Consider the following 22,894-nt stretch of genomic DNA (forward strand, 5'->3'; position numbering starts at 1 on the left):
TTACTTTGCATTCAATGGATCCTGGCTGAGAGAGACTTCTGGGAGACCTCTGGGGTTGGTTTATCTCAGAGCCTAGCAGAGAGCCTGGCCTGGCCTGGCCTGACAGAGGCGGAGGGTTGGTGAGCAAGGGTGTGGGTACATGAGGACAAATGACATGCCCCTCGGGATCAAATTATGTGACAAACTTTGCAAATTGTTTTTCCTTCCTACTTGGCAAATATAATCCCTGAGATCAGTTACCTATTTTTTTTAAGTGGCAAAATATTTCCTTTCACAAATTCTCCCTTTCCCCTTTGTCGCTCTAAATACAGTGTGTTCTTCTGGGGGTTTTGAAACATCAGACAAGTGAATCAAAACCCTCATTTTGCTTTCAAGAGGAATGAACCATATGAGAGAGATGATACATAATAAAGAATTCATTTATTTGTTCTCCCTCCCCTCCCCCAAGTTTAACAAAATAATTCGGATACTGATTTCCTTTAACTTGCAAAAAAAAAAAAAATGTTTCCCAGAGTTCAGAGACCTTCAGAGACCTGCCACCAGCGTCAGTGCAGGTCCAGTTCCCGCGTGCTTCTGCTCACAGTCAGCTCCAGGACCAGCTCAGCGTATAATTACATCAATGCATATAGCTTGATTTTTTTCTACTATATGGAAACTTAATTGGAGTAGAAGAATAAATGAGAATTGCTTTACACAAATTAGAAGGTGATAGTTAATTCTCCTGGAGCAATCTTTAGGTAACGGCTCAAGTCATAGTCTGTGGTTGATTGCTGCTCTATTAGTAACCCAGTGATAGAGATCAGAAACATGTCGTATGTTTGAATGGACAGGTCAATCAATCTTTGGGACTCAGCAATGAATTTTTCATAGTAATCAAAGAGTTGGTCTGAAAAATTCTGTAGGATATATTTGAACCGCTGGTGGCAATTAGAAATGATTTCCTTCATTACAGTGGTCCATCTTTTAATTATTTCCTTAGTGCTGGCAAAAAGCTCCACAATCTTCTCTTTCCCTTTTCCATCTGCGTCGACAAGAATGCTAAGATATTTCTGGATTGCTTGCTGCACTAATTGCTCACCTTCACTTGGGAGTTGGGAAGCAATGCCAGCAGCATTGACAATGTATTTGGAATGGAAGTACTTAAGGGCATGTACTAACTTCTTGACCAGGTTGATTACCTTTTCTTCATATTCATAATATTTCAGTGTCCAGCTGATCACACTTGAATCAAGATATTCTTTGCGAAGAGCCTTTATGTCCTGATGGAGCTGCTCTAACTCTTGAGACGCTTCTTGAAATTTGTTTTGAACAAGTTCATCTAACTCATCGAAGTCAAGGCCTAGGTTTTCTTTCAGGAATTGAGAAACATACTGAATACAACTGTCGAAGATGACCTTGATCTCGTGTTTGATGTTCTTAATGATAACAGGAAGTTTCTTCATCTTTAAGTGGTTAATTTCTTCTCTTATGTATTCGAAAACACCATCTAAATATCTCTGAAGATCACCTAGTATTACTGTAGTTTTGTTTGATTTGAGAGCATTCAATACCCTTTGGACCATTTGTGAGAAAGAGTTCAACTGTTTCCCATACTCCAAGGTTACATTTGTTAGTTTAAGACTTCTTGAATCAAAAGGAAATTTAATCTTTAGGTCCTTGATTAATTCGGATTTCTCCATCAGGCCTTGGACATAGGAAAACAGTATTTCTAACCCATTATGGATATTTGAATGTACCTGCAGCAGTATCTTCCCTACTCCCCTCATGACCAAAGTAGAGAGTTCATCTGCAGTGTTCGTACTGGCGCTTCCTGGGAGCTGCAATCTTGTGCGCGGCAGGTTATCAGTGAGCCAGGCAATCACGTGCCTGACTGTTGTTTCGTATTCCCTAATAATATTTATTAGGATGTTAAGCACCTTATTTTGGAGTCTCTGGAGATCAATGTGGCCCTCCTGGTCCAACAGATCCTGGTACAGAATCTGGACCTTGTCATTCCACAGCTGGTAGGTTCTAGCAGCGCCTCTGGCCACCCTCTTGAATTCGAGTGTCTTGTTCACCTTGTCAATCAGAATCAGCGCTCCTTGGCAGGTCTCCTCAGCCTTGTTCTGCAGACCTCTTCTCAGTTTTAAAGAGGCCTCTCTCAGATTAAGTCCTGTGTACTCCTGGTGGCACTTGTTGACATAGTTATAAAGGGCCCCTGTTGCCTTGGGCACGTTGTCTTTTAGAGAACTGAGCAATTGAGACACTGCTTCCTTTTCCCAGTTAACTTTGATCTGAAATTTCTCATTAGATTCAGCATACGGGTGCCTATACTCAATTTTGAATATGCTGAGGTTTTTATCTGGAGATGACTAAAACCAGAAAAAAAAAGGATAAAAAGAACATGTTTTCAATTATCCTGATTACATAATATACTACACTAAAACTTCATTAGCAGTTAAAAGTAGAGATCAGAGGGTCTTTCACATTCTCAAGGGAATTTATCTTTCTTATGTCGGTTCATGTGTTTGTCTTACGGTTAAACAAGTCTACTGTTGTTAATTCCTCTTTATCACGCGCCTCAGAAAGGATAACATTATGCGTGGTATTTATACACAGTAACACTTAACATTAAGGCCTTCCCAGGACTGAAGATCAGAGGAGGAGCAGGGGGAGGAGAGAAAGGGGAGAAAGAGACTCGTCTATACCAACATGAAATGACTAATTCAGAGAAAAAAAGTAGTAGCAAAAAAGGTTAATGTCCAGAGCCCATCCAGCAGAGATCTAGAATACCAACATCAGGAGCCATTCATTTTTCCAAGCCTATGACAAACTTTAGTCATAGAATCTCATAGCTTCTTCTCATCTATGAAATTGAATGGCATCTTTGACTTGACCCCAGAGAGCTTGCAAAGTGCAATGAGACCAATCTGGGATATCTCATCTGAAAATTCTCCAGAAGCCACTGTCTGGAAATGTACGCAGCATATGGCACAGTTTGCTCATGCCTCAGGTGGTGAGCCATAACCCTCCTCTTTCTATATTTGCCCAATAGTAGTAAAATAACTGGTGAAATGATGTCACAGGTATGTCTAATAATTAGAATCAATAAAAGACTCATTGTAATATTTCCAGAGAATAGTTCAACCTGCTCATTGTTGTGTTTCACCTAATCTGGGAAAGCCCTGAGAAAACATTTTGTACTGAATTATATTTATCTGCCCCAAATCTCTAGTCCCCATTAGGTGGGACTCACCTGAGGGCGGTAGTAGAAATTGTATGTTAGGGTAGTATTATCAGATCCCAAGTCCAAGACCACCGTGCCTATGGCTGGAGAGGCTGCTGAGTAGAAGACATTTTCACGTACATGACAGTGTATATGGACATCAGTGAATACGGGGCTGGTGATGTCCAGGAGGACCTCTACTTTCCAGTCCCTGCAAGCAGAAAAGCAGATGAGCCATCATGAAAGGGATACAAAAGTGGCAAAAATCACAATGATCTGAAAAGGAATTAAGTTTCAATAAAAGTTCTATACGGATATTCTTGTAATTTGGCATCTTCTTTATATTCCACGCTGATGTCACGGTGTGTAAATGTTCCTTTAGCCTTGTAGACAAACATGCCATCTTCAATCTTGTATGTTCCAATACCTGTAAAGGAGAGATTTTTCATTTGATTAATAATTGTAGGACACAGACATTTTCACTGTGAAAAACAGGAGAAATCTATCTTAACTCAAATAGTATATATATATTTGTGTATATATATACATACACACACACACACACACATATATATATATATATATATATATATATATATATATTTGAAACATGCAGCCACATTTAAAAAAAAATAGGAGACATTATCAGTCCTAAAGTCATTACAGAAAATTCTATTTTCTTTGAATGTGTTCTTCTTAAATGTCAGTAGGTTTCTACGGGATGCTACATGTCGGTATAGGTGAATCTCTTCTTTTAAATTTGCCTCTAGTCATATATAAATACATCATATTGATTCACAACTCTCACTGAAAACATATAACTTATAGAATTCTTATACAGGAGGAGTCGGGACATTTCCTTACCTTTAAGGTCATATTCCAGGAACTGTATAATTGAGCTGCAGGTGGAATCCAGGTATGTTTCAACATGATCTTCTTTGTTTTTCAAGCCAGCATTCCAAGTAGCATTATACAAGGGAGAGGCCACTCCGAAACGTGCCGTCAGTGCTCCAAAGGAAGGGATGTAAATCCCAGAAGGTATAGAGAACTTAATGGAAGGAATCTCAATAGTCTGATCAGGCACGGTGATGTTTGGCAACCTGAAGTCTGCAATCTTGCCGGCCATCTCATTTAGATCCAAAACAGTAGCACCAACAGAAATACTGTTTGGGTACGTAAACTGGGGCATAGTTAACTGAAATCCAGGCACAGTTATCTCAAAAAAGGGAACTGAGGAGTCTTCTGGTCCAGAATACTTGGTTAACACATCAACTTCGGGGAATTTCACTTTGGGTAGTGCTGGTACATTGAGGGAAAATGGTGAAGTACTTAGCTTCTTGTAGATCTTAATTTCACTGAAGTCAAGTGTGTAGGATGGAACCTGGAGATCTGTAAATGGGACTTGGAATGCAGGTGTGAGAAGAACCGAGTTCAGATTATTTAGCCTCAGTCCAGGAATAACAAATTTATCAGCCAATTCTTGCACAGGGACAGAGAAAGTATAGCCCTTGGGGTTTTTGGTGTATACAAGGGCTGTTGAAGCATGAAAATACTGTTTCCTATCCTTACTGGTGGTTACATCCAGCTTAAAGAATTCCCATAAAGTCTTGTCATAAACAGGTAGGGCAATGCTGTCGAGGAACTTTAGGTACCCTTCTAAGGAACCTGCAATGTCAAGGCGTGTCTCGTCTTGGTCATTGGAGAGTTGTACGTCATTCTGGAGAGACAAGGAGTGAACCTGGACCTCACCTTTCCAGCTGGCCTTCTGGTTCTCAGGGTTGACATTCAGGGACATTTCCTGACCAAGGTGATTGAGATCAAGGAAGGAACTGAGCTGACTTGCATGGACCTGAGCAAGGGCTGACATTTTCCATGGGGAGAGTTCCAGGGTGGCTTTGCCTGAATGCTCTCCAGATGTTAAGGGGTATAGTAGCTGAAAGTGGTTTTTGGTGTTGTGTTCCCAGGTGGCATAAATGCGTTGGAGAGAGGCTTCTCCAGCAAAGCTTTCTTTTACTTCAAGGTTCCAGAGTCTATCAACTTTGGAAGCCCCTTGTAGCTTCACTGAAGACCGAGTCCCCTTGGAATTTAAATAAGTGCTGACCTCACTGGCAATCATTCCTGAATATTCCCGTAAAAGGACTGAACCCTTGATATCTCCGTTGTTAGATAATTCAATGGAAAAGTAAGAAGTGAGGCTTTCTAAGCTGAATTTGTGGTTGACTGTCCCTGTAGCAGTAGAGTACAGTTTGGTGGAATTGAAATCATACTTTAATTCAATGGAAGAAGAGACAGTAGGTTTTGACTTGGTATTGCCATTCAGTTCTTGCTTGAAATTCATCCTCAGAATTGGAATTTGAACATTTGCTGTTGTTGTCACTGAAGCTTCCATGGTTTTCTTGGTTAAGCTAATGGTACTATCATGATTGCCTTCCACATATTTGTTACTCAGAGACAAAGCTGTGGCTAACTTCAACCCTCTTTTCCTTGTCAAACTCGAGGAGCCCTCTAATTTGTACTGCAGTGCATCAATAACTGAAGAGGAGGAAGAAAGGAAGTGAGCAACAATATCTGATTGGTTATAAAGTCCAACATTTGTATTCAGTGTAATGACACTTGATTTAAAGGAAAAATCATAGGTAATATTGCCCATGGCTGGAATTAAAATGTTTGGGATACTTAATACCTTCAATTCTGGAAGAGAAAACTTGAGAAAATTCCTAGGGACGTTAAGGGCTGGCAGCTCTAGAGATGGCAGGACTATTGCATAGGAGGGCACATAGAAGCCAGAATCTGGGGTGGTGAGGTTGGGGGTCCTGATCTCAAAGCCAAATGTCCACATCTTTGCTGTGAATGGAGATAGTTCAGTGTTGACTACTGGAATAGTATATCCAGGAATTTGAAGGGTCATGGGTTCCTTGTTCAGAGATTTTTCAACCATATACTTATTAAGCTTAATTTTTGCTTCATTATAGGATTTGGTAAAAAGATTTAATGCCTTGCCTCTGACTTTCTCAAAATGCCTGTTGAAGGAATTGATGTTCTGATTGATAAACACATAAAATACATCCAAAGGAATTGGGATGGAATGTTTGTCTTTGTTTTTCTTATACTGAGCCTTTACACTTAAATCAAATGATTGCTTTGTTGTTTTCAAGAATTCCTTCAAGCCCGTTTTTTCCCATAAGGAGAAATCTTTCACCTGGGGAATTTTGAATCCTGTATAAGGTAGAGTCATTTCAGGAATTGTTAAAGGACTGTTTAGGAAATCCAGGTTGGCTTCTCCACTTATTCCTATATGGGCGTCGGTGCTGTTCTCATTGTTTCCAGCAGAGAAATTTTGATTGTACTTATACTGATTGAACCTGGCACCGGCTTGCCAACTTGCTTGCTGGGCATTGGGGCTCAGGAACAGTGCATAATTATTCAGGAAGTCTATTTTCCCTGTCAATTTTAATGGAAAAATAACTTTCAGATTTCCTTCATTGTTTGTGGATGCAGTAATCTCAAATGGAATTGCTGAAAAGAAAAGAGAATTTTTCAAATTTCCACTAACTTTTCCATTTAACTGAGCATCATGGTTGCCAGTTACCTCTACCTTCCTTTCACTAAGCTGTGCTGTGCCTTTAGCAGTAAGAATACTGTGGCCCACATGCTGGGATTCAACTTGTGACTGGATTTCCAATTGATAATAGTTAAGAAAGCCAGATTCATAAGCCAAGGTTTGGTTTACTCTCAGGTGTTTGCTATTGATCTTATTAGAAAATTCAAAGGAAGTGAGGAGTCCTCTCATAGTGAAGCTAATTTGTGATTCACGTGTTCCCTCATCTGAGAATTTGGGGCAGGCCAATTTCCATGATGCTCTCCCAGAAGAAGTCCATGCTATCTTTTCAGAGTCCCACAGGGTCTTGATTTCATCGTGTAGGTCAGCCTGACTGGAGAAGTCCAATTTGGGGATGTTCAATTTGTGAAAGTACTTTGTGTTGCTGTCCAGGGTAATCTGATTGTTTATCTTGATTAGCACACCATTACTAAGCTCCATTGTGTTTTTTTCTGTTTGCAAACCTGCCACTGTGTTTGATTTCCCCTCAAAAGTATTTTCAAAAAAAAGCACTTCGCTCTTATGCTCCGTGTTCAGGTACTTGCTGGAGAAACTCACAGATTCCTTCAGAACAAGTGGTTTCATCTTAGGGTACGAAAGTTGTGCATTTGCTTGAAGATCAAATTTGAGAACTTCGAATTTGGAGTGTCCTTTGGCAGTGATGGAAGCCGTAATCCCTGCCTCATTCATGGATGTCGTTACATTGTGAATGTCAGCATTCGCATCTAACGTGAAAAGGGGAGATTGGATTTTCAAAACGCTATGCAGCTTGCCGAAAGTAGGTACTTCAATTGTCTGTGAGATTTTGGGAAGCTGGAATTCTGGTATGTGAAGGTCAGGAATTTGAAAAGCTTTAAGGTCAAGCTTTGGGATTACGAATTCTGGAATTGTGATTTCTGATACATGGAAGTCTGGCAGAGTGATTCTAGCAAGAATGGTGTCCGTGTCCATCAGATCCTTCAGGTATACTTCTGGAACTGGCCACTGCAGTTCACTGTTCAGCATCTGGTCAATGATTCTGATGATCTTTGCTTTTATTTCTACTAAGTCAATTGTGAAGGAAGGAATGTGGAAGGTGTTGAGGACAGTAAATTCTGGTGTGGAAAACCTGGATGGGACTTTTATATCTTCTAACTTTTTGAAATTTATCTGAACTGATGGAACCTTCAAATCTGTCAGGGGAACTATGAACTCAGGAGTCTGATACGTAGCTTCCTGAAGGGCCCGGAGACTGACTTCAAAGGAAGGTATGGTCACAAAGATGGTTTGGATTTCAGGAACAATGAACCCTTGTTCTATCAATGCTTTCAGATTTTCAGCCCAGTCTTGCATAGAATACTGTTCTGCAAAATCGGTGAGGTTCTTAACAGCAAGATTCCACAATTTAGAAATACAAGTAACAGTTGTGTTGTAAGTTTGGCCTACTTGGAACAGGAATCGCTGAACTTTCTGTTGAAGGTCCATCCGATATATTTGGTCTCGTATATCTTCTAGGGTCTCTTTCATGTGATTTAAAGATGGTGACCTTAAAGCCTCCTGTAACCAATCTATGAATAAAGTTATTTTGGTGCTGTTTAGGTTTTCCAGATGGACAGAGACCACAGCCTTGATGCCCTCCACAAACAGTTTTAGTGCTTTAGCTTTAGCCTGGATTTCCTTATTGATACTCTGAGTCACATTATGGATTTTGTTATTGGTCTCATCTATGAACTGGTGGTAATCAAGTAATCTTAATTTATTTATCAACCTGTCAAGGCATCTGTTTACTTCTTCAATGAAAGTTTTAAAAGACAATGCTTTAAGCCGAGTGACAGCATCATCAATAAACCCAACCAATTTCTCAAAGTGATCTTTTATCCCAACTTGTTTTAAGACATTGCCCAACTTCTGAAGAGTCTCCTTCAACTTGTATTTTTGGGCCAACTGTACTGATTTATCCATTAAAATCTGGATGTGCTGCTCTATTTTATACCTGGTTCTAAAAGCATTGATTTTCTCAGTTACTTCAAAATCTTCAATGAGCTTTCCAACATAGTTTTTGACATGTTCAATCATTTGCTTTATTTTTTGAAATGAAATTGCAGCCCTCAACTGATCTAAAAGCACTCTGACATCAATAGCTTCAATCTGTTGTTTTAACTTTTCTGCAAGGTGCTGCATGTCAAAATTCTGAATTTGTGTCTTGAGCTGTTGCAATTTTTCTCGTACCTGGATTCTGATTTGATACCTATCAGTCACATTTTGAATCCAAGACACTGTATTACTTCCCACGTTGTTAAAATCAATCTTTTCAATAAATAAATGTAAATTGTGGATTACGTTTACTAAAGTTACACGGATACGATAATCTTCATCAAGAATGTTCAATTTTTCAATGATTTGATAAATAATCTTAGCAATAGCTGCTTTAACATTATAATTCTTTTGAATATACTGATCAACTTGTATCACATATGTTTGTAGTTGAGATAGTGTTTCATTAAAGTTGATTTGGGCATTGTCCAGTGCCATTTTTAGATCATTTTCTGTAATTCCATAATTTTTTATGAAAGCAGTCAGTTTCTCCGTGGCTCTTGAAACTTGTGTCTCCCAGTTGACTTCATTCAGCTGGTCATTAACTTTCTCTGAGAATTTGTCCAAGGCTGCTCTGTATTTCATCACGAACTGATCAATATCAATATGTTTCAATTCTCTCTGTATGGCTTCCAATGCAGTTATAATTATTATTCGACTCTTCTCAAAATGTTCTGGCAGGAGGTTAAAGAATGGGAGGTTGATGGTGTGGACATCTTGGTTCTTGTCATATTTTACAGAAGCAACCATCGTGAATTCCTGGGGCTGGTCAATAGTATCCTTTATCTCCAAAGCATCGATTACATTGACAGGATCTCGGACTAAAAATGGCACTTCAATCGGGGAGTCTAGCATGGTGAGGTCAGCCAGGGCGCGCCCAGTAAGGTCCATACCGACTTTGTCTTTGGTATTGTAAGCATCAAACTCCTGGGTGTATTCATTTTTGTTCACCTGGGTCTTAAGTTTCCAGGTGGCTGTCTGTTCAGCTGGAGTGAGCAGGGCGCTGACTTTGTTATCAAGAGCAGTGCTGGCGCTCCTTTTGGACATGAGATGGTGACTGGTGGATCCTTTGTAATCATGAGAGAAGGTTAGGGCCAGAGGTTCTGCTTTCAAGAGGAATTTGCTGTACAGTTGCCCAGTGTGTTCTCCCCAGAGAACCAGTTTCCCGTTGCTGTTTGTATGTACATCAACGGTCACTGTAAACGGGGCCATCACAGAGTGGAAAACGTTGCTGAAATGCAGTGAGTCCGAGTTGTAGCTTGTACTGATGTCAGTGGTAGAAGCTAGCCCGGCGATGTTTGTGCTGAGCCGATGGCTGAACTCTGTGTTTTGCACTTTAGCTACGGTGTCTGCTTTATAGCTTGCTGACAGGTCTGCGTAAGAAAGGGTGTAGATGTGTTTTATTTCATCATTTCGGTAGGCTCCTTTTATGTTCCCACCCACATTCAGCTTCAGGGGTTCTAGCCGTAATTTCGCATGGTTGGTCAGATCCAGATCATTGAATTCCAGGTCATTGTTTAAAGTAGTTACAAGAGAATAGGGCTGTAGTTGTAAATTAAACGTTTGCTTATACGACTTGTCGGAGCTATAAATGTTGTCCAGTTTTGAAGAGAAGTCTAGTGATAACCCTGCCATGTTCAGACTGTGTGTGTGGTGGAGTTTCATTTCAGCATATGAGCCCATCATGTCATTTGAAAGCTTAAGTCCCTCCTGGTTAATTTTGAAGTTGAAAATATTTTTGCTGTCGACACCCAGAATCATGGCCTGATAGGCACTTCCCAGTGACACCTCCGTGAGAGCAGCTTTTCCATCTAGACTGAATTTTGCATTGTGTTCTCTGAAGCGACCATTTGTTGTTAATTTCACAGATGCCCCAGAGAGCCCAAGGGCTGCATTCAGCTCATTCTCCAACATCAGGGGACTATACTTCAAGTTGGTCGTTGCACTGGTAGACATTCCATCTCGGGCAATCCTTAGTGTTGCTTTGTGAGCACCAGTATTAATTTTGTCAGTGCCCAAGATTTCAGCATTTAGTTCAAGACCATGAGAATTCATGGATCCAGAAAGCTGGGTGAAGAACCTCAGTGACCTGTAGTCAGCCTGATACACAGAACTCAGCGATGCCTTTTGTGTAGAGAAGGCCAGTTCTACTTTGTTGGAAGTGGTAAAGTCCTCATACTGCCCGTTGGTGTCAGATTTCACAGTCAGCTCATAGTTCTCATATTTCAGGGAAGCAGTGTTTTTAATGATGCCATCTTGCAGATCTGAGCTGGAGGTGAGGGAGAATGTTCCATCTTCATATCTTCCTATTATCTGATTAGTGCCCTGGAAGTAGGTGGAGTTAAACCTCAGGTTGGACTCTCCTGTTCGCTGGCCAGAGGCAGGATCCTTTTGATAAGACAGGCCATATGCACCATTAGCATAGAATGAAGAGACTCTGAACTGCCCATCAATCTTGACTTCCTTGATGTACAACTGCTCCTTCTGTTTCGAGTCCAAGTGCATGGAAGCGGACATCTGTGGTCCCCAGGGACTAGATGCATCGAATGTTAGCAAACCCTTGGAGGCTGGATTGTTTCCCATCTTTTCTACATGGCTGAATTTGACATTCGAATCCAGAAGTTTGTGGTGTAGGGATCCACCGCATGATAACGTGAACGTATTCCTGTGGTCGTATGTTGTTTCTCCAGAACCTAACACAAAAATTAAATCACACGGGTTAAATTAGGCTATACATTTCCAGAACAATTTCTGTGTTGTCAGACTTTCAATAATAAAACCCCATTGATCTGGGTCAATTGTGTAACAGTCTCCTCCATCTCTACTATAAAGATAAAATCTGATAGCAATAAGTATTCCCACAGGAAGACTTCTCTGACCACTAACGGCGTTGCTGGGTTTCATTATTAAGTGCTTCCTCTGTACCTTATTCTTATACATGATACCCTATCATAGTACCTCTTACAGTGAATTTTAATTGCCAGTTTACCTGTTTTCTCTGTTACTGCCTAGTAGACTACTTAGTATATTTTATATGTTTAATAAATATTTTTATTGGTTGAATAAATGAATGAATAAATGAATAGACATCCAAGTAGCAAGAAAAATATTTGTAAAAAGCCTAAGTCTTTTTCTCCCTGTAGGAGGCTATCCCATCAGAGCCTGCAATGAATTAGCCCTGTGCACCCTCTACCCAAGTATGACCCACCTTGTACACTGTAGGACAGCAGGTCAACTGCAGAGTCAGCCTTCATGTGGTACCGAGCCTGAAGGCTAAAGTGGTCTGTGCTGGTGTTGCCACCAGTGTAGGAGGCGGACCAGTTGTACAAGTTGCTGTAGATATTTGTGGAGAGGTCAAGAACACCCAAGTGAGGTACCCGCAGTTCATACAACTTGGGAATGGTAAAACTGGGGAGTTGGAACTCTTGAGAAGGCTGGTAGAATCCCAGAAATGGCAAGCTAATGACTGGTGTCCGAACAGTCTCCAACATCTTTAGATCTTTGGAGGATTTGCCACCCAAAGGCAAAGGAATCTCAATTTTCACACTGTTCTTGTTGAAGGTGTATTTGACCCGGCCATCACTGAAATAAAGAACAGAGATAATGTCCACAATCAGACATCAAGAACTCTGCAGCTCAGCCACGCACTATGGAAAGGCCCATGTGACACAGGCCCTTTGTTTTCTTAATCCTGAAGATCATATAGAGAAGAGTCGATCTAGGAAAGACTATTGCCTATACAGCTCATACTCAGATTTTTAATTTTATTTCCATGAAATAAAGCAAAGCATTACGTGCATTTCCGTAAATATAAAGGTGGCCCTAGAAATTGGGAATCTGACTTCCTTATGAGGATGAAGCTATATTGCTAAAGTGAAATACTCTCTCGGAATGCTGCCTCTCTTCAGTGTTCAGTGACTGCTCTTACCCTTCCGAGCTCAACGGCAAACTTATAGTCAGCAATTCTGCTAGACACTCTTGAATTCTTCACAGTCAACCAATTATGAGTATATCCTGATCCTGAACAAAGGGGGAATTCACTTATAATGGAGGAAAACTGAATGGCTTTCAAGTTCAGGCTGTAGTGAATAAAATATATTAGGGTGAAAGTACTAGAATCCTCAACTATTTCTAAGCTTCTTTCTGACTGGATTGGCATTCACATTCTGACCTCATGTTTAATAATGCAGAAATGCCACAGTGTTGATGCTTCAGTTATTAATCTCCTTAAAGAGCTTAAATTATTTTCCTTAAAAATGTGAATTAAGAGTCTAAATCATGCTAAGTAAAATCTTCCATTTATTTTGTGTGGTTCAAGAAATTTTTCTATTTACAATAAATAGCTAAGATCTGGAAACAGTCCAAGTGCCCATCAATAGATGAGTGGATTAAAAAGCTGTGATACATTTACACAATGGAATACTATGTGGCTATAAAAAAAAAAAGAAAGAAGGATCTTTTAACCTTTGGGACAGCATGGAGGGACCTGGAGAGTATTTTGCTAAGTGAAATAACCAGTCAATGACAAGTATCACATGGTCTCACTTATATGTGGAATCGAACGAACAAAATAAACGGAGGAACAAAATAGGTCCAGAGGTATAGAAGCATGGAACAAACTGACAGATATCAGAGGGAGAGGAGGATGGGAAGAGATTAACCAAAGAACTTATATGCATACATGCATAACCCATAGATACAGACAATAGTTTGGTAAAGGCCTCGGGTAGGACAGGAGCTGGGGATGGGGGGAGTCTAAGAGGGACAAAGGGAGACATCTGTAGTACTGTCAATAATAATAAATGGCCCTAGCTGGTTTGGCTCAGTGGATAGAGCATTGGCCTGCGGACTGAAGGATCCCAGGTTTGATTCTGGTTAAGGGTACATGCCCGGGTTGCAGACTCAGTCCCTGGTAGGAGGCATGCAAGAGGTGGCCGATTAATGATTCTCTCTCATCATTGATGTTTATGTCTCTCTCTCCTCCCTTTCTCTGTGAAATCAATAAAAATATATTTAAAATAAAGAAAAATAATTTAAAAAATGGAAAAAAGAAAATTTTCTGTTTTTTTTTTTTTTAATACCTTTTCAAGAAGAGGTTCTCTGGAATGTGGAACTCTGGCAGTGCCATCTTCTGGAGGTTCCACTGTTTTAGGTATTCTTGCAAATTCTGGGTATAAGGAAGACTTGCGAATGCTTTCTGAAACCACGTGTTTGTTGCCTACAACATAATAGACATTTTCGGAGCAGTGAGCATAGAAAGGCTTCAAAGTGCAATTAACATTAGGTGATAATCCATATTTGACAGATCAATCACTAAACAGGATGATGCACTGAAACTTAAAAAATAAATTATAGCCGAAACCGGTTTGGCTCAGTGGATAGAGCGTCGGCCTGCGGACTGAAAGTTCCCAGGTTCGATTCCGGTCAAGGGCATGTACCTGGGTCGCGGGCACATCCCCAGTGGGAGATGTGCAGGAGGCAGCTGATCAATGTTTCTCTCCCATCAATGTTTCTAACTATCTCTCTCCCTTCCCCTCTGTAAAAAGTCAATAAAATATAAAAAAATAAAATAAAAAAATAAATTATAGAAAATTATAAATTTTTGTTTGTCATGGATCACTTCCAGTATTTTATTAAAGGAACACATAACATAGTAAGACTCCTAGCCAGTGTCCTGACACTTCCTTTGGTCTTGGCAAACTTTTCTGTTTACTAGTATATTCGTTTTGTACTTATCATCTACAGCCTTGGGTAACGGGAGCGGGGCAAGGGGGGGGGGCGCGCTAACCATGTGCATGCTTCTTTTCTCCCCAGAAAATTCCCTGGGGGCAGGAAGCATGCCATATCCATCTTTGGATCCCCTCCTTCACCTAACTCAGAGTTGAGCATGTAATTAGCACTTATAACCATGCATTTATTGACTGATTTGTACTTACAACCATTAATTTGGAGCCCATGTGCCGGAAAGTCATGTCTGTTTTAGGAACTCTGTGATCCAAGAGTCTGTTGGTATACATATGCAAGCTTTTAGGATAATCAGACAGATCCACGGGGAAACTGGAAGCTGCTTTTTTGGTATCCACATCGGTGCCCGCGTTCCATTCAAATTCAATCTTCTCTTCATCTGAAAACACACATGTGAAATAGTTATCAATGGTATCAGGTCAGCTTCTAACCAATGGCTCGCAACACTGCACTCAAGTCCAGAGCACTCTCAGAAGGGCTCCCATGGGGAAGAGGTACTCACCATAACGCCATGCCAACTTCTTGGAAATTGTTGAGCCATATGCTGTAGCAGATGAGTCCATTTGGAGGAGCAGTTTTGTGGGAGACCACTGGGCGAGGGTTTCACTTCTGGCTTCTGCTTGCAAACGGGGTACAGAAAGAACACCTTTGATTTTGGCTTCTTCCTTCTTGTCATAACTATTGGAAAGAAAATCAATTGACATCAATGACTTTGTCCATTGCAAGGAGATACACAAAATTAAACAGAAGTTCGACTTGTGGTGATAAAAATGAAATACATGGATGGCTCAGAGAAATTTCCAGAGATCAAGCTCATTAACTTCTACAGTCAACTTCAGCACAAATTAAGGACTTTCCAGGGAGATACGGGAGAAAAAGAAGGTTTTCAGAAACTGTTTGAATGCTGCTTTAACATTTGCTAGCTCTGTTGTCTTGGCTGAAGTATCTAACCCCTCTGAGCTACTGTCTCCTTATATACAAAACAGGGAAACTTGTACCTACCTTGGAGTTTATTATAAGAAATGAGATGATTTCTTTCAACACCCAGTACATTGCCTGATGAATAGTAAGTGCCCAGTAAATGGCAAAAAGGTCTAACTGGACATGTGCAGAGGGTGAGAATGTTGAGGGCTCTGCCCCTTGGACTATAGACCGGGAATGAATGATTGGTTGGTCAGCTTTAGAGCTGCAAAGGAAGATAGGAAAGAGCCACGAGGGCCAGCAGCTCCAAGCAGATCACTCCAAGCCTTCCTTACCTTATGAGGCCTGTGAAGGCGACCTCAGTGATTTTCATGTTCTGAATGTCCAGGGTGAGTTTGTAAGATGTTTTTTCCTCAGCAGATTCATCACTAACTCTGAGAACTGTCCCAAGGTCAATGCCAAAATCTGGAATTTGCGTTTCACTGGTCAAAGTCATAGTCTGCCGGTTATATTTGATTGTCATCGTGGCCTCAGTCTGCTTTACACCTGCAAGAATGCAAAAGGTGATTAAAACGTGTATTCAGAAGCTTTGTTTGGGAAGGAAAGAGAGAAAAGGGTAGAGAAACGACCAAGTACTCTATGGGTTTAAATGAGGAAACACTGCGGGATTTTACCCTAATTTTTTAACTCCGTGGTGCTCATGTACTTGTTCAATCTGCAAATATTTATCATGTGCTAGGCACTGCTCTTGGCAGTGGGGGGTGGGGGGTGGGGTTGTTGCCTTCATGGAGCTCACATCCTGGTGTGGGAATACAGATAATAAGTAGTTATTTACATCAGATGGTAAATAATATAAAGAAACTGCAACTGGATATGACAATAAAGTGAGAAAGGGATATAAGAGGTGCTATTTCATGTGTGGTGGTCAGGGAAGTTTTCCCTGATAAGGGGATAATTGGGCGGAGAATTGAATGAAGAGAATGGTGGAGCCATGGTACATTCTGGGGGGAGAGCATTCCAGGTAGAGGGAACCCAAAATACAGAGGACCTGCTGTGGGAAACACTCAGCATGTTCAGGGAACGGTAAGGGCTCAAGGTCCTTCTGTGTCAGGCATATGGGACACCTCTATATGACTCTCCAATGATGACACCCTCCCTGGTTCCTTGTCCCTCCCTCACCTTCTTTCCTCCCTGACTCCTTCTTTCTTTGTAACAAGGTTTCATATTTCCTTAAATTCAGAGGTTTACTCATTTTATGTATTTTGTAAAACTGTTACATGACATATTATTTTTTAGCAGGCACCCTGTGGATTTGTTTTTCTAGTTTAATTTTGGAACACACTATTCCTACCTAAAAAAAATCTTTGGAAGTGAACATCTAAATTTGCCCCATCTCCTAAAATGCTTCTCTAGTGGCCTTTCCTAGCTCAGTAAATGGCATCTCCATTATTCAGTTGCACAGGCCAAAAAAACTTACAGTCGTCGGATCCCTTTTTTCCTTACACTCAACACCCACTATATCAGCAAATCTTGTCAGCCTAGTCTTAAAAATATGGCCAGAATCCAATCACATCTCAGATCTCCTAGGCCACTGCTCTAATCCAAAGCCCCACCACCTTTGGCTTGGATTACTGCCATAGCCTACATACTAATTTCTCTGCCTTTGTGCCCCTAGAGTCTTTCCTCAACATAAACATAAATCAAATCGTGAAAACTCTCCTGTGGCCTCTTATTTCACTTAATAAAAGCCAATGTCCTTACCGAAACCTACAAGGCTATTCTTTCTCCACCTCCCCTTTCATTCTGACCTCATCTCCTACCATTTCCTCCCTAATCTCTCTGCTTCAGTCATACTGGCTTCCTTCCTTTTCCTCAACCATAGCAGCCATACACCTGCCTCAGGGCCTTTGTACTTGCTGGCTCCTCAGCTTGTAAAGCTTTCCATATGGCTTATCCCATTACTTCCTTCAAGTCTCTCTTTTATGCTCCCTCTAGTAGCGAGACTGTATCATTCGAAATGGCACTGCCTTCCCGTCAGTTCCTACTCCCAAGATTCTTTGGACTCCTCTATGTCTTATTTTTCTCCTCAGCACCAATCTTGACATTCTCAATATTTACTTTGGTTATCCTATATAATAAAAGGGTAATATGCAAATTGACCCTAACAGCAGAATGACCAGAATGACTGGTTGCTGTGGTGTGCACTGACCACCAGGGGGCAGATGCTCAATGCAGGAGCTGCCCCCTGGTGGTCATTGCACTCCCACAGGGGGAGCTCCGCTCAGCCACAAGCTGGGCTGACAGCTGCGAGCACAGCGGCAGTGGCGGGAGCCTCTCCCACCTCCATGGCAGTGCTAAGGATGTCCAACTGCAGCTTAGGCCACTCCCCGCAGGGAGTGGGCTAAGCCATCAGTCAAACATCCCCTGAGGGCTCCTGGGCTGTCAGAGGGATGTCTGACTGTCAGCTTAGGCCTGATCCCCCAGGGAGTGGGCTTAAGCCAGCAGATGGACATCCCCTGAGGGGTCCTGGACTTCAAGAGGGTGCAGGCTGGGCTGAGGGGACCCTCACCCCCACCCCACAAGTGCACGAATTTTCATGCACTGGGCCTCTAGGTTACTATAAACTCCATGAGGGCAGAAACCATCTCCACTGTTTACTGTTCTAGCCTCAGCTCTAAGAATAGGCCCGGCACATATCGGGCACTCAGTACCTATATGTTATACACATTAACTTGAAGATGTCCTCCTTGTGAGTTCTGGACCTGAGACTGAGGGCAGAGATGGAAGAGCCCTTTTCTGAATACTTACCTTCTGCCTGAGCTACAAACTCCAGTGTGTCCACCTGGGCCTTGCCCTCTTTCTGGAGATTGTAGGTTGCGCTGGCAGAATACTGCTCCACTTCTCCTGTGGGCCGCAGTTCCAGTTCATATCTGAAGATGCCACAATGCATAGAGTGAATGATGTTAGAGCTTTCTATGACGATGAGAATGTCAACAAAGCAACTTAGCCTCAATAGCAACAAAAACATAGTCCTTTTTTTTTAACATTGACTCTTCTCCTTCACTAGTGATGAGCTTTATGGTCCCTTTCAGTCCCTCCAAGAGCCCAAGGCAAGGACAAAACCCAGAATTCCCAGGGTGTCTGGACAAGCAGAGCAGCAGGAGTTGCTGGTTGTGTCAGCAAAGATGAGACCAAGCAGTGGAAGTGGGGTAGGGGGTTGAAGACAAGTTGCTTTTAAGCAAGGCGAGGGCTTTGGATAACAATGGACTCCAGGAAAGGCCACCCCAATGTATCTGGAGGCTCAGAAACAGAGTTAGAAGAAAATCAGAATCTGTGCTGTGATCCCCTCATCTAATGCATAAGGAGAAAGAGGGGGCACCTTCTACAAAGAGATGCTTTTACTACTTAATTATAAATTTATTTATTTAATCCTCACCCAAGGAGTAAGGATATATTTTCCATTGATTTTTTTTTGATTGAGTGGAAGTGGGGGTGGGGGGGAGATAGAGATAGAGAGAGAGGGAGAGGGAGAGAGAGAGAAGAAATGGAGAAATATCAATATGATAGAGACACATCCATTGGTGGCCTTCCACTTGTGCGTTGACAGGGAATCAAACCACCATCCTCCGGTTCGCAGGTTGATGTTCCAATTACTGACCACACCGACCAGGGCCAAAGAGGTGCTTTTAAAGGAGTGATTCTCAATGGCAATGGGTGTAGGTCCCTCGGGGTAGTATGAGAAAATCTACTTGGCTATTTATTTTTTGAGCTAAGACTTCCCTCAGTGTTCATGACTCCTCACCTTCCAATACTGCCACTCCCTTCCCTCCTATGGAAGAACCCAGTCCTAGACTCAAAGTTTAGGCAGGAATTTGTGTAACCTTCAGGTGTGCTGGGTAAGGACCACTGTTTTAAATAATTACTAGATGGTGCAAATCCCTGAGGCTTGTGAAACAGGCCTATAATACATGGCATTTTTTCCGTTGCCCTGCTATGTGGTCATAATGTAGAAGGTAAGCAGATGCTGGGTGGGACATTGAGCATGACTGACCTGGTGTCTCCAGTCAGAGGAGAGTAGGAACTGGTGTTGGAGTAAGTGCCTGTGGTACAGTAGTTCAGGCCAGTAAAGAAAGGCTTGCAAGTTGACCAGGAATTTCTGTTCTCCTTTAGAGGTGGAATCAATTCCGTTTTGGTGGTAGAGACCAAATGCATTGTGTTACTAGTGAAGAAAGAAAAATCCCGAGTTATCTCCAAGTCATGAATCAAAATGAACATCACTGATCACAAATGTCCCCTTATCTTGTCCTCTCTATCCACCCACCCCCGGTTAAACCCACCTCAGATTCTTTGATTTACTCTGAAACAAATCATAGTAAGAAGAACATCAACAATGCTAACAATCACAGTGACTCTATGTTTCAGACACTGCACTAGGTTATTTACATTCGTTATCTGTAATCCCCACAAAAGCAGGTACGAGGAGCCTAATTTTACACACAAAACAGAGGCTCAGAGGTATTAAATAACTATCCCTGGGACCTGACTTTAGGTGTGTTCCTTCCTTCTTGTGATGCAGGGTAAGAAGTTCCCTGTCTCCCTTTCATCTGAAATCTCAGTCTCTACTGGCTTTTTTCCATCTGCATTAAACACACACACACACACACACACACACACACACACACACACACACTCCCAAGGATGATTTCTCTAGAGCTAGTGTGTTTTCATTCTCAAAACAAACAGATGAATAACAAAGAATCACAACCTAATAACAACTAGTTAATCAGTAGGTCTTTAGTCTCTATTTAGTAAAATGTGAAAGGTTGGGGAAACTAATTATTTAGTGAGTCCAGCTAGGTTAAAAATAGGTAATCCAGTACCTTCTCTCCCTCTGTCACCACATATCCACTGGGGCCAGAATTATCTCAATTAACTGTCTGGCCTGGCCAAGTCCTGCAGGTACAGACTCGATTCTCTTTCGAACTGGCTAGTCAGAATTAACTGAAACAATTACCTGACACTGAACAGCTTGACTGGCCTCTTTGGAGCTGGAATGCTGAACTTCAGATGCCCCAAGTTTAGGCCAACTCGGGCCTCCAAGCCTGTCTCATGGAAGAAGTTCGTGTTCATTTGGACCCCATTCCTAGCAAAGTCTGGAATGACGATGCCCATATTTGTCACAAACTCCACAGACACAGAGGGCTTTGTCACCAGTTCCATCTGCATCTTCTGTAAGTCAGAAAATGACCTGTTCAGCTTTGTTAACTACTTTAGTCCCATGCAGTCAGATCAAGCCCCCTCCCCATCCCTGGGCAAACATGTCTGGATAGATCACACCTCAGCAAACACTGTGATTTGATTGAAGGAAGAAAAGCCAAGTTCTCCATTCTCTATTATCTAGACAACATTGATATTTAGGATGAGAAAGTGCCCAAGTTAACTTTAAGCATAAGATGACAGGAATCCTCATGTATTGAGAGAATAGCTGAGTTCTCATGAGACCACCATGCCCCATGGCAGCTCGCGAGGTGGAACCCTAAAGTTTTTCATAAACATGAATGTGGTGATTGCACTGATGAGGCACTTCACCTTGAACTGGAAACACATTTGAAAGTTGCACAAGGGCACCACCCAGGAGGAAAAGAACAACCGGAGGAATAAGAAGGTGAACAGACTCTTACATCCTTTACTTCTAGTTTCACCCCAGCCTGGATTCCAGGAGCGAGGACTCCAGCGGAGGACACTTGCAGGGGTAACCCAAGTCCAGTGGGGAGTTCAAAGGCATTGTCCATGAAGATGTAGTGAAGAAACAAGTCATTCTTTGATCCTTTCTTTAGGGCCTCTGCGACCTGTAGACCCAACAGGGGAGAACCACAAAACGTCAGCCTCCTCGAAGTGGGCTTTGTGAAATGTTCCCTCCCATTAGACAATAATTCTTCTTCGCCAGAAAGGAAGGATCTAGCATAGATTAGCTGAATAGTATAATAAGTAAACATGAATTATTGATTTCAACACATTGGAATATAAAATATTGCCCTGGATAGATATCATATCATTTTCAACTGGTGATTCAGAAGGCATTTAAGACTTTGCTGGGCCTCAGAGCTTTTGGGATTGAAGTCTCACTACCTGGCATGGCTTCATTCTGGTTTTTTGGAGTCTAAATGTAAATGAAGATTTACTTGAAGTACAATATGTTATGATAAAATGAATTTAAAAGCCACTAATTTTTTGAAACTGAGTTATTGAGATGACGTACATATTAGTATTCATTGGCTTTTGTTTTTTAAGATGTAGCTAGAAAATAACTTGAGATGTTTTCTTAAAGCAAACTATTTATTAAATCCTAGGGAGTAAATGTCCATATTTTCTCCCTTCTTAATAAATTAATAAAAACCAGCTCACATTTAGATAATAGATTACAATTGACCAAATATGTCCTTTCATAATCACTGCATCATTTCAATATTAAAATAAACCTGTAGCATTGTTTTCCACGTGAATAAACGAATGCTCTTAAGAGATATATCTAACAGTTTAATTTCTAAATGTTACCAATTCCCTGTGATCCAACAATCTTCTTCACTGAACGTCAACGCAAACCTTTGAAGGAAGCTCATGCACTTTTGCTGGGTTGTGTGGCTAGAATCTGCAGGGAGATCTAGAAAGAGCACAGGCTAATGTCACCACCCGTGATGGGGCCTGACCCACTTACCATGTGGGGGATCCCCTTCAGAGTACGGGCACCACTCAGGAGCAGCCTTCCCAGGAGCTGGAGGTCGTCGAGCTTGACAAAGCCAAGCTCCTCTCCTAAGATGCGGAGGTAGGCTCTGGCTTCTGGGAAATCTTTGGATTTCAAGTCCTTGATCAGCTTCTCAACATTACCCATAATTCCTTTGACCATGTCCTAGGATTTTAACAACATATCTAGTGAGATGTCAGAGCTGTCAAACACCTTTAGGTTTCTGACATGGGGCCTGTCTGCTGACCACGATGGACCTAAACACAAACAGTCAGGGTAGGGTACAGGGCAGACACTGGAATCAGGCTCTCGCCTCTTATTTGAAGGATAAAGAGCTTCTCCAAATTGAGATGAAAAAAACTGAGGTCTTGTCAGGAACAGTGGTGCTTCCCCACTGTTCTTACCTTGAATAGTGAATGCATAGTAAGAGGGATCTCTACTCTCCAGGATGCTAGGATCCCTATGGGTCCCCACAATGAGCAAATCCTCTATCCCCCACCCCCTCCCCTGCTTATACCCTCTCTCCTTTGTCTATGGAAGAATAATAGGTAGGGGTTTCTTGGGAAAATGAACTGCCAAATAAATTGGCCAAATGCTTGAAAAACACCTG

At 41.6% G+C, this 22,894-nt stretch overlaps 1 protein-coding gene across 1 annotated transcript in view; it reads right to left on the bottom strand.

Annotated features, from left to right (window-relative positions):
* Positions 1-401: 401 nt before the first annotated feature.
* The window catches only part of APOB (apolipoprotein B), a 37,501-nt gene continuing 15,008 nt past the window's right edge, over positions 402-22,894 (bottom strand). Inside the window, exons 16-29 of the mRNA XM_070428754.1 lie at positions 22,258-22,449; positions 21,224-21,391; positions 20,557-20,771; positions 19,594-19,761; positions 18,351-18,472; positions 15,878-16,088; positions 15,124-15,299; positions 14,813-15,000; positions 13,958-14,094; positions 12,085-12,458; positions 4,070-11,569; positions 3,518-3,632; positions 3,236-3,416; positions 402-2,351 (exon numbers count right to left, since the gene is read on the bottom strand). Coding sequence (XP_070284855.1) covers positions 699-2,351; positions 3,236-3,416; positions 3,518-3,632; positions 4,070-11,569; positions 12,085-12,458; positions 13,958-14,094; positions 14,813-15,000; positions 15,124-15,299; positions 15,878-16,088; positions 18,351-18,472; positions 19,594-19,761; positions 20,557-20,771; positions 21,224-21,391; positions 22,258-22,449 — 11,400 coding nt within the window. The 3' untranslated portion in view covers positions 402-698. The remainder of the gene's footprint in view (positions 2,352-3,235; positions 3,417-3,517; positions 3,633-4,069; positions 11,570-12,084; positions 12,459-13,957; positions 14,095-14,812; positions 15,001-15,123; positions 15,300-15,877; positions 16,089-18,350; positions 18,473-19,593; positions 19,762-20,556; positions 20,772-21,223; positions 21,392-22,257; positions 22,450-22,894) is intronic.

Source organism: Myotis yumanensis, unplaced genomic scaffold, assembly GCF_028538775.1.
Source record: "Myotis yumanensis isolate MYYU_CA2020_CCGP unplaced genomic scaffold, mMyoYum1.0.hap1 SCAF_11, whole genome shotgun sequence".
Lineage (NCBI taxonomy): Eukaryota > Metazoa > Chordata > Mammalia > Chiroptera > Vespertilionidae > Myotis > Myotis yumanensis.